General features: G+C 40.9%; 1 protein-coding gene and 1 long non-coding RNA gene across 3 annotated transcripts in view; one reads left to right on the top strand and one right to left on the bottom strand.

Moving 5' to 3' along the window:
* Window positions 1–691: 691 nt before the first annotated feature.
* Window positions 692–4927, bottom strand: LOC118944877. Its single transcript, XR_005040292.1, has 5 exons — window positions 4837–4927; window positions 3726–3838; window positions 3124–3207; window positions 2540–2636; window positions 692–1719 (listed from the first exon to the last, which is right to left on the bottom strand). It is a non-coding gene; the product is annotated as an uncharacterized LOC118944877 (long non-coding RNA).
* An 8716-nt stretch (window positions 4928–13643) lies between these two features.
* The window catches only part of nilt3 (NILT3 leukocyte receptor), a 44400-nt gene continuing 40574 nt past the window's right edge, over window positions 13644–17469 (top strand). Inside the window, exons 1-3 of one of the 2 annotated variants that reach the window (XM_021588580.2) lie at window positions 13644–13833; window positions 14011–14340; window positions 15923–16261. In XM_021588580.2, the coding sequence (XP_021444255.2) occupies window positions 13788–13833; window positions 14011–14340; window positions 15923–16261 (715 nt within the window). In that variant the 5' untranslated portion in view covers window positions 13644–13787. 2 annotated transcript variants of the gene reach the window in all.

Raw genomic sequence — 17469 nt, 5'->3', positions numbered from 1 at the left:
CCACCACCATGCTTCAACGTAGGGATGGTATTGGGCAGGTGATGAGTGGTGCCTGGTTATCTCCAGACGTGATGCTTGGCATTTAGGCTAAAGAGTCATCAGACCAGAGAATCTTTAGGTTCTCCAAGCGGGCTGTCATGTGCCTTTTACTGAGGAGTGGCTTCCATCTGGCAACTCTACCATAAAGTCCTGTTTGGTGGAGTGCTGCAGAGATGGTTGTCCTTCTGGAAAGTTCTCCCATCTCCACAGATTAACTCTGGAGCTCTGTCAGAATGACCATCGGGTTCCTGGTCACCTCCCTGACCCCATTGCTCAGATTGGCTGGGTGGCCATCTCTAGGAAGAGTCTTGGTGGTTCCAAACTTCTTCTATTTAAGAATTAGAGGCCACTGGGTTTTTGGGGACCTTCAATGCTGCAGACATTTTTTGGTACCCTTCCCCAGATCTGTGACAATCCTGTCTTGGAGCTCTACGGACAATTCCTTCAACCTCATGGTTTTGTTTTTTCTGACATGCACTGTCAACTGTGGGACCATAAGGTCAGACAGGTGTGTCAAATCATGTCCAATCAATTGGATTTACCACGGTTGGACTCCAATCAAGTTGTATAAACATCTCAAGGATGATCAATGGAAACAGGATGCACCTGAGCTCAATTTCAAGTCTCATAGCAAAGGGTCTGAATACTTGTGTAAATAAGGTCTGTCTGTTTTTATATTTAATACATTTGCAAATATTTCTAATTTCACTTTGTCATTATAGGGAATTGTGTGTAGATTGATGAAAGCAAGGCCGACATAATCAGTAGCCTTTAATCTGCAGAGAGACATAACAATATGTAGTTCTATGACAAATGTGGCCTGACTCTTTTTACCACCCATGACATGTACTTATGAATGATTTCATCACAAATCTATATAGGCTTTATAAAGTGTTAATGGAGGCTTTGTTATGAGAGTCCTGATAGTGAAAACATGACAGAGGTGTGTAGAGCTGAACAGAGCCAGAGTACATCCTGGCCTGATCTTGTTCGAATACCAGATACATTAAACCCATCTGGTTCACAATGTTCATCTCATCTCATGTTTGTTTTGGAAATGAAAGGAATGGCAACATCACCCTACCTTGTGCCTTGGCAAGTTTCCCCCTTTCTCTCTCTCCTTCAGAGTCAGTCTATTGATGGGCCTCCTATAAAGACATTGAGTCCCAATGGTCCTGTTCGTTGAGAATTGTAACAAATGTTTCATGACAGTTTTTACATAATGTTGGGCCTTTCATAGATTGATTGACATATGAGTGCCACCTAGAGGTGTCTTAAATGTGTTCTTCAGCTATACTTGCGCACTGGCACAAAAGAGCACAACCCCACACATACAACGTTCATAATTACAAATCAATGTTGGCACACATACATCATCATTATCATCCATCAAAGCTGAAACACTGTCAAGAAAAACAATATCGCTGCCAACTGTGAAGCGTGGTCCCGCTCAGAGTCTCCAAATATAGAGGGTTTCTTTCATGAGCCGTCGATCGTTAACTTCCACAGCACCGTATTCCTCACCCCGTCTATCGTTAACGTCCACAGCACCGCATTCCTCACCCCTTATTTTGGGGCCTTGAGGAGCAGGTCACCGTAGCAACCAAATACTGGCGGAGGGGGAAAACATCTTTCTCCTGCTTGGCAAAAGTCTATCCATCTTGGAGTTCTGCTAAACTCCTGAAAATGTACAAAAACAACATTCCAGAGCTAAGTGTCAGCCTTCAAGGAATTTGTGTTAAAAACAGAGACATTCTCAGTGTCCGTAGCTATAAAAATTAAACCATCTGTTGTATGGGACTGTTGTGGATCCTTCCTTTTAAGGATGAGAGAGAGAGAGTGACAACGAGAGAGCGACAACGAGAGAGCGACAACGAGAGAGAGAGAGAGAGCGACAACGAGAGAGAGAGAGAGAGAGAGAGAGAGACAACGAGAGAGAGAGAGAGAGAGAGAGAGAGCGACAACGAGAGAGAGAGCGAGAGAGAGCGACAACGAGAGAGCGAGAGAGAGCGACAACGAGAGAGAGAGAGAGAGAGAGAGAGAGAGAGAGAGAGAGCGACAACGAGAGAGCGACAACGAGAGAGAGCGACAACGAGAGAGAGAGCGACAACGAGAGAGAGAGCGAGACAACGAGAGAGAGAGCGAGACCACGAGAGAGAGAGAGAGAGACCACGAGAGAGAGAGACCACGAGAGAGACCACGAGAGAGAGAGACCACGAGAGAGAGAGAGAGAGAGAGAGAGAGAGAGAGAGAGAGAGAGAGAGAGAGAGAGAGAGAGAGACCACGAGAGAGAGAGACCACGAGAGAGAGAGACCACGAGAGAGAGAGAGAGAGAGAGAGAGAGAGAGAGAGAGAGAGAGAGAGAGAGAGAGAGAGAGAGAGAGAGAGAGAGAGAGAGAGAGAGAGAGGGAAAGTGTGTGTGTGTGCGTGCGAGATCATAGCACATATCCAGAGCTTGGTGTATGAGTGCACAAGAATGCTTGGGTGTGTGCGCTTTTACGTGTGTGCGTGTTTCATTGAAAGTTGCCCTGAGTATCTGAGAGAGGCCTGGAAGTGTTGTGGAAAGCCCTCTGGAGGACCCCATCTTTGGAGCCCTGCTGAAAGAGGAACAAACACAGAACATCTTATCATTAAACAATATCTACCACAAACATATGTATTGCCTATTACAGATAAATAGTGATGGAACCGGTTTGAAATATGGGCGGTTAGAGCGTTGGGCCAATAACCGAAAGGTTGCTAGTTCGAATCCCCGAGCTGACAAGGGGGAAAAAAAATCAGCTCCAGGATCGCCGTTGAAAATGGCAGACCCCTGATGTGACCCCACTCTCCGAGGGTGTCTCAGGGAGAGTTGGGATATGCAAAAAAACACATTTCCAGTTCACACTTGTATTGTACATTGTGTGAAATAGAACAAATATAAGCACCCACCAAATTATTATAATTAGCTTGACTTAGAGATTTAATGAGATATACACACCGCTTTGAAGGGTCGAATCCTAACTGAGGAAAAGTGTATCCTAAGTGTTTGCACAAATGTCCCATTGATTTCAAAGTAGGCTACAAAAAGTTAGGTTAACTCACCTCTCCCACGATGAAGTCTAGTTCATACTTGTGTAGGATGGTCTCAGAGGAGCACTGTTCCTGAGTTTTTGAAGTCTGACCAACCTGGGAGTGCAGGAGGTGGAGAGAGAAAATTAGGCACACACACACGAAGCCCCTGGATTCAACCTCTCTATTTGTTGAGCTGCCCCAGCGCCTGGTGCAGGAAGAGCAGATGGACCTCCCACTGTCAAAGACAAAGACAGAGGAATGCCTCCTGATATACTGTTGACTGTTCCATTACTGGACATTGGTAGCCACAAGCTTCACACCAATTATCACTGTGATCACAAACTCTCAGTTGATGTACAGTAAAGTACATGGTTACTGTTAGAAAATATACAACAGGTCGGTCTAATCCTGATTGCTGATTTATTTAAACCTCATTGCAGCCATTGTCTTACCACCGGCTAAATCTATGACATTAAAATGCATTTAATTGATCAAAAACAGAAGATATGACTTCGTGATTAAAACAATATTTAGAGGTGGGATAAAATGGATTTAGAGGTGGGTAAGATGGATTTAGAAGATGGATAAGATGAATTTAAAGGTGGGTAAGATGGATTTAGAGGTGGTCTTACTTTGGGAAGTGACAGCAGGTGTGTAGACACTGGAAACAGAGGCTCAGGGCTCCTCCACTGAGGAGGCAAACCCCACACACCTCCCTGACCCCCACCACCTTACCACCTGCACACTGGAACACAGGCGTGCATGCACACAAGCACGTGCGCACACACACACACAAACACACACACTGTTTGTATACTACACAAATAATTCTGAAAGAGGCTGATTAACAATAACAGATTGAGAAAAAAAATAGGGAACAGTGTAGAAGAAAATAGAAGAGGCTAAGGTTTAAAAGACAACAAAAATAAACCAGTAATCATCTGATATGCAGAGACCTGGATATCAGGTCATGTCGACGCTGGAGAGAGAGAGGTGGAGTACAAGGAGGAGAAGAAGTCTAAGGTGGAATTACTGGAGCTGGTCTCTGTGAGCTGGCTCTGAGCCAAGAGATATGGCAGCGAAAAGTAGAACTGCTTTACACCAATATCATACTGAAGAAGAGCCCTTATACCTCAATATCAAACAGAGGAAGAGCAGTTAAACCTCAATATCATACTGAGGTAGAGCCGAAAATACCTCAATATCATACTGAGGTAGAGCCATTATACCTCAATATCATACTGAGGTAGAGCCGAAAATACCTCAATATCATACTGAGGTAGAGCCATTATACCTCAATATCATACTGATGTAGAGCAGTTATACCTCTATCATACTGATGTAGAGCAGTTATACCTCTATCATACTGATGTAGAGCCATTATACTTCAGTATCATACTGATGTAGAGCAGTTATACCTCAATATCATACTGACGTAGAGCCATTATACCTCAATATCATACTGATGTAGAGCCATTATACTTCAGTATCATACTGATGTAGAGCAGTTATACCTCTATCATACTGATGTAGAGCCATTATATCTCAATATCATACTGCGGTAGAGCCGTTATATATCATACCGAAGTAGAGCAGTTATACCTCAATGTCATACTGAAGTATAACCGTAATACCTCAATATTATGGTGAGGTAGAACCGTTATACCTCAATATGATACATTGAGGTAGAAGTAATAGCAGTGGAAGTAAATGGGTAGTTTTAAATTTAATTAAAATACTGACCTGAACAAGTTAAGTGTACAGAACTCCAGTAAGGATTCTGGTCACATACAGCATACCAAAAATATAGGTGGTGGTCCGCCCAGGTCTTACCTAGAGTGCATAGACAGATTAAATACTACGGGTTAGGTATGCCCGCAGGCCTCTTGCCTAAACACTCCCAAAGTGCATTCCCCTTCCCCCCTGGGAACAAAGGAAACAGAATAATTTACCAATAATGTAAGTGAACAATTTCAATAACCAAAAATACTAAGTCCTATTGGCATAAACATACCCCTGAAGGAGTGGCTACAAAATAATATCAACAAAACTTTCACTTACCAACAACCAACACAGGACATTAAAATAAGCTCTTTTCTCTGACAAAGGAACACTGGCTTTTATCAAGCTGGAGGAGTTGGTAATGAAGAGACAGCTGTTTCCCCTGACGAGAGGGAGGGGTCAGAACTCCAATCAGCGATGGGGCTGACCAATCAGCTGCTTCCGGAATCCAGGAAGCCATTTCCTGAAATACACACATATGCAAACCCACAGCAACACAGAAACTGGGGAACGTAACACTTGATATTGTGGTCAGGGGAGGGTCTGTGCAATTTCCTTTCCCTTCGGAACGGAGTTAGGAAGGACGCCAGTATCTTTGTAGTGACCGGGTGTATTGATACGCCATCCAAAGTATAATGAATAACTTTACTGTGCTCAAAGGGGTATTCAATGTCTGATTTTTTTTTACCCATCTACCTATAGTTTCCTTTATTTGCGAGGCATAGGAAAACCCTGGTCTTTGTGGTTGAATCTGTTTGAAATTCACTGCTCGACTGAGGGACATTACAGATCATTATGGGGTACAGAGATGAGGTAGTCATTCAAAAATCACGTTCAACACTATTATTGCACACAGAGTGAGTCCATGCAACTTATTATGTGACATATTAAGCACATTTTTACTCCTGAACTTATTTAGTCTTGCCATAACAAAGGGTTGAATACTTATTGACTCAATACATTTCAGATTTTCATTTTTAATTAATTTATTAAACATTTCTAAAAGCATAATTCCACTTTAAAATAAAATATAAGGGTCAACTCAGATAGTCCGTGTAGCCATTTTGTTATCTATTTAGCAGTCTTATGATTGTCTTTCATCTTTCATCAGTTCTTAGAACAATACAAGCTAATTTACCAACATTTCTGAAAATGGATATCTAGCATTTTGGAATGAAACTCTTCAAATGTTGATGAATGTGCAATGTCAACTAGATACACGAACACACTCCCTCTTAAAACCTGTTTGGGCGCATGAACCACTAGCGGGACACCTACGACAACATCCGGTGAAATTGCAGAGCGCGAAATCCAAAATCCTAAATTCATAATATTAAACAGTCATGAAAATACAAGTGTCATACATCATTTAAAAGCTTAACTTCTTGTGGGGCGTTGTCAGATTTCAAAAAGGCTTTACGGCAAAAGCATACCATGCGATTATCTGAGGACAGCGCCCCACGTCAAAATACTTTTTCAACCAGGACAGGCGTCACAAAATCATAAATATTGATTACATAAATCACTTACCTTTGAAGATATTTCTCTGTTTGCAATTCCAAGGGTCCCAGCTACACAATGAATGGTCATTTTGTTCGATAAAGTCCTTCTTTATATAAAAAAAAAATCAGTTTAGTTGACGCCAATGATCTCAGTAATCCACTCGTTCAACATGCATGCAAACTAATCAAAAAAGTTACCGGTAAAGTTCGTCCAAACAAGTCAAAAAATGTTTCTAATTCATCCTCAAGTACTCTAATATCTAAATAAACAATAATATTTAAGACGGAGAATAGAATGTTCAATAGGGAAGATAAATAACGAAGAGCGCGCACCTCATTCACGCTCCAACAAGACTACATTTCTAATGAGAGACACCTTGGAAAAACTACAACTACTCAATAATTTTTCAAAACACAAGCCTGAAACCCTTTCTAAAGACTGTTGACATCTAGTGAAAGCCATAGGAATTTCAATATGGGTCCTATCTATTTGTATTTCCCATAGGCTAACATTGAAATGGCCTGTGACCTAAACATTTTTTTTCCTCTGTTTTTTGCATGCAATATCAGTTCTGTTATACTCAGACATTATTTTAACAGTTTTAGGAACTTCAGAGTGTTTTCTATCCAATGCTACCAAGTATATGCATATCCTAGCTTCTGGGCCTGAGTAACAGGCAGTTTATTCTGGGCACGTCAGTCATCCAAAATTCTGAACAATAACCAGTATGCTAATGAAGTTAAAATAATTCCTCATTTGCCTGAGAAAATCACACAGTGATTGGTGGTCATAGTGAACTGATATAACAGTCTCTTACTTGTACGTCTGTAACCCTGGTGCTGGACTCACCCTAGTGGTAGTCTTTAGCCTTTGCAGTCTGACTTGTGTTCTGCAGTCTTTGACTTGTGTCCTGTTCTGTAGTCAAATCAAATTTTATTGGTCACATACACATGGTTAGCAGATGTTAATGCGAGTGTAGCGAAATGGTTGTGCTTCTAGTTCCAACCATGCAGTAATATCTAACAAGTAATTTCACAATTTCACAACAACTACCTTATACACAAGCGGAAAGGAATGATCAAAAATGTGTACATATAAATATATGGAAGGCATAGGCAAGATGCAGTAGATGGTATAGAGTAGAGTATATACATCTGAGATGAGTAATGTAGGCTATGTAAACATTATATAAAGTGGTATTGTTTAAGTGACTAATGATAGATTTATTACATCCAATTATTAATTATTAAAGTGGCTAGAGATTGAGTCTGTATGTTGGCAGCAGCCACTCGATGTCAGTGATGGCTGTTTAATAGTCTGATGACCTTGAGATAGAAGATGTTTTTCAGTCTCTTGGTCTCCATTTCTCTTGGTCTCCGTTTCTCAGTCTCTCAGTCTTGGACTTTGACTTGTGTCCTGCAGTCCGGTCATCCAATGGGACAGAGGAGTAATACTCACCACCCACTTTAACGCACTTTTTGGCACTTCCTGTAGAAAGAACACATTTTAGCCCTTGCTCTCCACGTTGTTATTATTTAAATTCCTGTTTTGGTGAGATAGTGTTGTATGGTTTCTGCGAGTTCACCATACAGTGCCTTGCGAAAGTATTCGGCCCCCTTGAACTTTGCGACCTTTTGCCACATTTCAGGCTTCAAACATAAAGATATAAAACTGTATTTTTTTGTGAAGAATCAACAACAAGTGGGACACAATCATGAAGTGGAAAGACATTTATTGGATATTTCAAACTTTTTTAACAAATCAAAAACTGAAAAATTGGGCGTGCAAAATTATTCAGCCCCCTTAAGTTAATAATTTGTAGCTCCACCTTTTGCTGCGATTACAGCTGTAAGTTGCTTGGGGTATGTCTCTATCAGTTTTGCACATCGAGAGACTGAAATTTTTTCCCATTCCTCCTTGCAAAACAGCTCGAGCTCAGTGAGGTTGGATGGAGAGCATTTGTGAACAGCAGTTTTCAGTTCTTTCCACAGATTCTCGATTGGATTCAGGTCTGGACTTTGACTTGGCCATTCTAACACCTGGATATGTTTATTTTTGAACCATTCCATTGTAGATTTTGCTTTATGTTTTGGATCATTGTCTTGTTGGAAGACAAATCTCCATCCCAGTCTCAGGTCTTTTGCAGACTCCATCAGGTTCTCTTCCAGAATGGTCCTGTATTTGGCTCCATCCATCTTCCCATCAATTTTAACCATCTTCCCTGTCCCTGCTGAAGAAAAGCAGGCCCAAACCATGATGCTGCCACCACCATGTTTGACAGTGGGGATGGTGTGTTCAGCTGTGTTGCTTTTACGCCAAACATAACGTTTTGCATTGTTGCCAAAAAGTTCAATTTTGGTTTCATCTGACCAGAGCACCTTCTTCCACATGTTTGGTGTGTCTCCCAGGTGGCTTGTGGCAAACTTTAAACAACACTTTTTATGGATATCTTTAAGAAATGGCTTTCTTCTTGCCACTCTTCCATAAAGGCCAGATTTGTGCAATATACGACTGATTGTTGTCCTATGGACAGAGTCTCCCACCTCAGCTGTAGATCTCTGCAGTTCATCCAGAGTGATCATGGGCCTCTTGGCTGCATCTCTGATCAGTCTTCTCCTTGTATGAGCTGAAAGTTTAGAGGGACGGCCAGGTCTTGGTAGATTTGCAGTGGTCTGATACTCCTTCCATTTCAATATTATCGCTTGCACAGTGCTCCTTGGGATGTTTAAAGCTTGGGAAATCTTTTTGTATCCAAATCCGGCTTTAAACTTCTTCACAACAGTATCTCGGACCTGCCTGGTGTGTTCCTTGTTCTTCATGTGCTCTCTGCGCTTTTAATGGACCTCTGAGACTATCACAGTGCAGGTGCATTTATACGGAGACTTGATTACACACAGGTGGATTATATTTATCATCATTAGTCATTTAGGTCAACATTGGATCATTCAGAGATCCTCACTGAACTTCTGGAGAGAGTTTGCTGCACTGAAAGTAAAGGGGCTGAATAATTTTGCACGCCCAATTTTTCAGTTTTTGATTTGTTAAAAAAGTTTGAAATATCCAATAAATGTCGTTCCACTTCATGATTGTGTCCCACTTGTTGTTGATTCTTCACAAAAAAATACAGTTTTATATCTTTATGTTTGAAGCCTGAAATGTGGCAAAAGTTCGCAGAGTTCAAGGGGGCCGAATACTTTTGCAAGGCACTGTATCTAGCCGTTGTCTGACGGATAAATTATATCTAGATTAGATTAGATCAACTTTATTATCTCACCAGGGGAAAATTCATTTGGTCATGTGGTTAAAAAGACAAAGTTCATAATACATAAAAATACAGAATAATACACACTAAAATTAATTTGAAAGTGCAATAGGCTACACATTTACAGTGAAAGTGGAATGGGCTACATATTTACAGTGAAATGCAATAGGCTACATATTCACAGTGAAATGCAATAGGCTACATATTTACAGTGAAAGTGGAAGAGGCTACATATTTACAGTGAAAGTGCAATACAGATGTACAGTGAAAATGCAATATGCTACATATTTACAGTGAAAGTGCAATACAAATTTACAGTGCACTCCTATCAACTTACAATACAAGGTTTACAGTCATCAGTTTACGGTCATCAGGTTTCGGGTTGTGGTTCCAGCGTTTCTCACCAGATCCAAACACCTGTTTGATGAGGATCTCCTCTGTGGCCCCAGAGCTGACCAGCCGCTATCTGGATGAGTGACCGTCCTGTGGACCGAGGTGGACAATGCCTGGACACCTGCTAAATGGTAATAACACAGTATCTCCTGTGGATAGACCAATTACCCTCAGGGGTACTAGTTCCACATATTTAGAAATGTTGCTTTAGAAGTGGGAACCTAACTGGTTGTATGCTGGTCAGGGGGGCCTGCAGTCTGCAGTCCTTTGCCAGGTAGGTCCAGAATGCCTGGATGGTGGTCCTACTCTGCCCCAGGAACCTGGAGAGCAGGGATTACATGGCTTTGTGGATCTCCTCCCTGCCCTCTCTCTCCAGGGTCTCCTATGGATGGTCATAGCAAAAATGGATCAGTCTTACAATGTTCCATGTAGAAAATGGTTCAGTGAAACACAGTCTGATAAAGAACAAGATATTAATGATCTACAAGGTAATCTCTGCACCCAGAATCCAATCGGTCCACTAACCCATCGATTGCCATTGAGATGTCTGTGCAGAATTTCTTGACCTGTGAACGTGATTCAGAATCCCAGAAGCCTCGACTCTGGACATGGCTCACAGTTAGTATAAACAGCAATGTCATGTCTCTGACTGATTAAATTATATAACATGCTATTTTATCAAATCGATTACCTAACGTTTAATTGATTACGTGATTGAATTAAACCATGCAACAATTAAACCATTAATAACCTGGGGCACCACGGAAGCATTAATTTAAATCGAGCGGCTATCTCCTGAATCCACTCTCTTAAAGATCTGAAGATCTTTTATATCAATAGCAGTCAATTATTAATCGTCACCTCAATCGGTCTCATTCTGCTTGTCGTAAGTACTTGGTTATCACCACTAACCCTAGCTAACAAGTACACAAATTTAGTTAATTATTTATTTACTAAATACCTAAATAATCACACAGAATTACATATATATATACAAATATATATATATATATATATATATATATATATATATACACAGGATAGATCACACATTGATTACTAATAATGTCATGAAACGCCCATAGTGGGCTAACCCGATATGACGGCTGGTTACACAAAGGAAGGGGTTGGGTTTGAATGAAAGAGCGGGAAGACTGAGGGACAAAGAGTTTGGGTCTCTATCGGTACTTGAGAAGCTATGCTACCGTAACTACAGAATCTTATGCATTCTAATAACCGCCCATTCGGAAAAGGAAAATGCAAGATATATATATTTACGCTGAGCTGCGCTTCGATAGATGGGTTGAAGATGGAAGACTGGCTTACCCAGCAGAGATTGCCATTGTCCTTTGAATAATATTTCTTAGTGTTGTAGAGCAGATACGTTAAAGTACCCTGTCGTTATTAGGAGATTGTCTGTCCTTTCCTAGGCCACGTAAGTTTACAGCTGCAGATGATAACTTGACGTCTAGGAGGTATTGCTTCTTCTTTAATGAATAATCGTTCAAAGTTCATACCAAGTTGCCATAATCAGCTCGCACTGTATTTCGGCTGGTCTAGTCGAAATTCACCATTCCAGTGTGGAGATCGTCACCTCCACTTTGAAATTCACCATTCCAGTGTGGAGATCATCACCTCCACTTTGAAATTCACCATTCCAGTGTGGTGATCGTCACCTCCACTTTGAAATTCACCATTCCAGTGTGGTGATCGTCACCTCCACTTTGAAATTCACCATTCCAGTGTGGAGATCGTCACCTCCACTTTGAAATTCACCATTCCAGTGTGGTGATCGTCACCTCCACTTTGAAATTCACCATTCCAGTGTGGTGATCGTCACCTCCACTTTGAAATTCACCATTCCAGTGTGGTGATCGTCACCTCCACTTTGAAATTCACCATTCCAGTGTGGTGATCGTCACCTCCACTTTGAAATTCACCATTCCAGTGTGGTGATCGTCACCTCCACTTTGAAATTCCCCCTTTTTAACGTTAGGACAGCAGTCCTAACATTCCTGGAATTAAATGTTAATTTCGTTAGGTTGTAGTTGAAATTAGCCCTTTTAAATGTATCGGGAAAGTCATCGGGAACTGAGTTTGACTTCCGTCAACGGGCTTTTGTATTGGGGGAGAAAAGGGTGTGTTTCATAGTTCTCAACCGATGTCTGCTCACTTGGTTGTGGCCAGTGAGTGAGCATAGTTGACTTATGAAAACAATTCTCTCATTTAGAAGCTAAAATTACAGTTAATCTTTTCACAAATAGTTTCATATTTAAACATTTAAATTGCACAACAATTCCATGTGAATCTGATAACTAGAATATGTAGACTTTCCAAGATGCAATTTATGTCATCCTGTCATCAGATATAATGTCCCAGACACCAACTGATCTGACATCATATTCTTTATGTACCAATGGACACTTTAAACTGGTTGAGAAAGGGAAATATTGTTTCATTTCCCAACCTTTTGATGTTACCATACTTTCTCTTAGTTAGCGAAGGGCTTTCCAAGAGTCCATTCTGTAGAGTGGAGAGAAAAGGGGGAAAGGTATTTATGGGGGGGTGGGGTCATAAACCTCACCCAACAGGGCAACGTCATGACAGTAAGGTGTTTATTAATACTTGAGTTAAAGTTAGAGATATGTTTTTTGCATGTGCTGCATCTCAATCCACCACATCCACCTATGCCACAGAGCTACAGTGCTGTTTGTCGGATAGGAGACATGCCAAAAACAGTTTGGTTATCCAAACAGTTTGGTTATGCTCTACGACCCCCCAAAAGTGCCACGGGATTTGTCGGGAGTCTTTTGTCTGTAGCATCCGAACCATTTGGACTACAAACGAATATGACCCCACTGTAGAAAGTGTAGACTGTCACAAACACGAGGGTGTTCACGTAATTCGTCTGAAGGTAACTCATATAAATGAATGGAAGTATGGAGGCAGTTTTGTGCCAACAAAAATAAGGGGTTAAATATGTGTCAAGCTTTCTTATATCTCCTAGTTATAAGACAGACACTTCAAAAACTCATTCCTTATGATTCATTTTTTGACTGTCTTTTTTGACATTTATGAATGTGTTAATCAATGCGTGTCAATGGACAGATTCAATATTTTATAACATAATTTTTAAATAGAACCTTTTTTATACCTAAAAGGGTCCTTAAATTAAAAATCAGATACCTAAATGAGCCATGGCATGACCATCTTAAAATAATTCCATATGTAAGTTTACAATATAAGGATCTATATCTTATTAATCATTTACATTTTTATCATTTCACAGATGCTCTTATCCGGAGCAACTTACAGGAACAATTAAGGTTAATTGCCTTGCTCAAGGGCACAGGCATATTTTTAATTTAGTCTGCTTGGGGATTTGAACCAGCTACCTGGCACCCTAATTAATAACTGTTAATACATATTTTAAAAGTTGTTTGAATAATTGTCCATATATATTATGATTAATGAATGACGAGAAAGCTATTTATAAATGACTCATTTACGGATTATTACTGGATGATATTAAAAAGTTTTACAGAGTAGTGAAATTATTTCAGGAAGTAATTAGTCAAACAACTTCCTGCACTACACACACTAACACACACTCAGAGTGGTTCTCATACACACTGCAGGAGCAGACCTTCCTGTAACTGGCTGGTAACTGGACATAGAAGTATTGAGGGGACTGGAGTAAACAGGGTTTACAGGGTCTAAAGAGACTTGAACTAGCTGGGAGCCACAAGTCATCATGGTTATCCTGCTGGTCCTCACACGGAAGGTTGTCCTCCTCTTAGGTGAGTACATCCGTCTGAATGAACACATGTCCAGTGACTCCTCTCTATAGTTGGATACATTTGGTTGTAACATTTTACAGTGTAACTCATTCAGAGTAGAAACCCCTCTTACAGTATGTGAAATGGAAGCTGGGGTGTTTGTACTGTTTGTAATGAGACTGTTGGTGTGTCCTACAGCTGCTATGTGGAGTGTGTGTTCAGCAGAGTTGATCACAGTGGAAAGATATAAGGGAGGCAAGGCAGAGATCAGATGCCCCTATAGAGAGGAGTGGAGGAGCCACCAGAAGTACATATGCAAAGGCAGCAAAATGGAGTGTATAACATTTTTGGGAGACAATGATATTGAGACTGAGGATGAAGAACGAAGCTCTAAATGGAGATACTCCCTATATGACGACAAAGGGGTCAGAGTCTTCATTGTGACCATCACCAACCTGATGTCAGATGATGCTGGAACATACTGGTGTGGAGTGAAACGATTTGGACTGGACCCTGAAGTGTATGGAGGTACTGTAAACCTCTGATTCTCATCATCAAAACATTACCACTTTCATACTCAACATTTTACATTAAACATTCCTAATAAGGTCTCTGCTACTGGCCCGAATCCTAACTTGAGATCCCTACACATTACTCAAGATTTCAGGCATATTTTTTATTGACTCAATTAGAGGTCGATCGATTAATCGGAATGGTTGATTAATTAGGGCCGATTCCAAGTTTTCATAACAATCGGAAATCGGTATTTTTGTGCGCCGATTTGCCGATTTAAATTATTATTATTATTATTTTTTAATACTTTTATTTAACGAGGCAAGTCAGTTAAGAACACTTTCTTATTTTAAATGACGGCCTAGGAACGCTGGGTTACTGCCTCGTTCAGGGGCAGAACGACAGATTTTTACATTGTCAGCTCGGGGATCCAATCATGCAACCTTACAGTTAACTAGTCCAACGCAATAACGACCTGCCTCTCTCTCGTTGCACTCCACAAGGAAACTGCCTGTTACGCGAATGCAGTAAGCCAAGGTAAGTTGCTAGCTAGCATTAAACTTATCTTGTAAAAAACAATCAATCATAATCACTAGTTAACTACACATGGTTGATGATATTACTAGATATTATCTACCGTGTCCTGCGTTGCATATCATCTGACTGAGCATACAAGCATACAAGTATCTAAGTATCTGACTAAGCGATGGTAGGCAGAAGCAGGCGCGTAAACATTCATTCAAACAGCACTTTCGTTTTGCCAGCAGCTCTTCGCTGTGCGTCAAGCATTGCGCTGTTTATGACTTCAGGCCTATCAACTCCCGAGATGAGGCTGGTGTAACCGAAGTGAAATGGCTAGCTAGTTAGCGCGCGCTAATAGCGTTTCAAACGTCACTCGCTCTGAGCCTTCTAGTAGTTGTTCCCCTTGCTCTGCATGGGTAACACTGCTTTGAGGGTGACTGTTGTCGTTGTGTTCCTTGTTCGTGCCCAGGGAGGAGCGAAGAGAGGGACGGAAGCTATACTGTTACACTGGCAATAACAAAGTGCCTATAAGAACATCCAATAGTCAAAGGTTAATGAAATACAAATGGTGTAGAGGGAGATAGTCCTATCATTCCTATAATAACTACAAACTAAAACTTCTTACCTGGGAATATTGAAGACTCATGTTAAAAGGAACCACCAGCTTTCATATGTTCTCATGTTCTGAGCAAGGAACTGAAACGTTAGCTTTCTTACATAGCACATATTGCACTTTTACTTTCTTCTCCAACACTTTGTTTTTGCATTATTTAAACCAAATTGAACATGTTTTATTATTTACTTGAGGCTAAAATTATTTTATTGATGTATTATATTAAGTTAAAATAAGTGTTAATTCAGTATTGTTGTAATTGTCATTATTACAAATAAATAAATAAAAAATTGTCTGATTTAATCGGTATCAGCTTTTTTGGTCCTCCAATAATCGGTATTGGTATCGGCATTGAAAATTCATAATCGGTCGACCTCTAGATTCAATGCATGAATTATGCGATCCTCGACAAAAGGGAACACATTTCATTCTGTGCTCCTACATGTTTGTTTAAAATTACAGATTGGTGTTGTGAAAACCCAGCTGAAGTGACAGGCTCTGAAGAAGTGACAGGCTATGAAGAACGGTCAGTCTCCATCCATTGTATGTATAATGAAAAAAATGAAGACAATGAGAAATACTTCTGCAAAGCGAATACACTATCTAAGTGTGTAGTTGATGTAAAAGTGACAACAACCAAAAGCCAGAACGGGAGGTTCTCACTGTTCGACAACAGGACAGCCGGAGCATTCACCGTGACCATCACCAGACTAACCCAAGAGGATGCTGGGAGATATCTCTGTGGTGTACAGAACAACCACACAACCAATACCCTGTCAGCAGTTCAGCTTGTTATCAAGAGTAAGACATTTCTTTAATTTTCCTGTTCTGCATTGTGAGACATATTGATCAGGACACAGCTGTGTCAGTGACCACAGCTTAACTTCATGTGTGATTAAATGTACTTACTTAATGTACGTATGTATTTAGGGTATTTGCACCTGAGAGAGAGAGAGAGAGAGAGAGAGAAAGAGAGAGAAAGAGAGAGAGAGAGAGAGAAAGAGAAAGAGAGAGAAAGAGAGAGAGAGAGAGAGAGAGAGAGAGAGAGAGAGAGAGAGAGAAAACACAAAAATATCTCAACAGGAAGAGCAGAAACCACACTTCCTTCTTTATGCCTGTCAGTGAGTATCAAATCAAGTTGTATTAGTCACATGTGCCTAATACAACAAGTGTAGACCTTACAGTGAAATGCTTACTTATGAGCTCCTAACCAACAATGCAGTTTAAAAAGATAAGAATAAGAAATAAAAGTAACAAGTAGTTAAAGAGCAGCGGTTAAAAAAACAATAGCCAGACTATAGACAGGAGGGTACCGGTACAAGGTCAATGCACCGGTTAGTCGAGGTAATTCAGGTAATATGTACATGTAGGTAGCGTTATTAAAGTGACCATGCATAGATCATAACAACAGAGAGTAGCAGCGGTGTAAAAGGGGGGAGGGAGGCAATGCAAATAGTCTGGGTAGCCATTTGATTAGATGTTTAGGAGTCTTATGGCTTGGGGGTAGAAGCTGTTTAGAAGCCTCTTGGATCTAGACTTGGTGCTCGTTGCCACTTGCCGTGCGGTAGCAGAGAGTACAGTGAATGACTAGGGTGGCTGGAGTCTGACAATTTTTAGGGCCTTCCTCTGACACCGCCTGGTATAGAGGTACTGGATGGCAGGCAGCTTAGCCCCTGTGATGTACTGGGCTGTACACACTACTGTACCCTCTGTAGTGCCTTGCGGTCGGAGGCCAAGCAGTTCCCATACCAGGCAGTGATGCAACCAGTCAGGATGCTCTCGATGGTGCTTCTGTAGAACCTTTTGAGGATCTCAGGACCCATGCCAAATCTTTTCAGTCTCCTGATCTGGAATAGGCTTTGTCATGCCCTCTTCACGACTGTCTTGGTGTGTTTGGACCATTCTAGTTTGTTGTCGACGTGGACACCAAGGAACTTGAAGCTCCCACCTGCTCTACTACAGCCCTGTCGATGAGAATGGGGGTGTGCTCGGTCCTCTTTTTCCTGTAG

This window comes from Oncorhynchus mykiss, chromosome 28, assembly GCF_013265735.2.
Source record: "Oncorhynchus mykiss isolate Arlee chromosome 28, USDA_OmykA_1.1, whole genome shotgun sequence".
NCBI classification, from domain to species: Eukaryota; Metazoa; Chordata; class Actinopteri; order Salmoniformes; family Salmonidae; genus Oncorhynchus; species Oncorhynchus mykiss.
The sequence above is the reverse complement of the archived record's forward strand: the minus strand, read 5'-3'. Positions and strand labels throughout refer to the sequence as shown.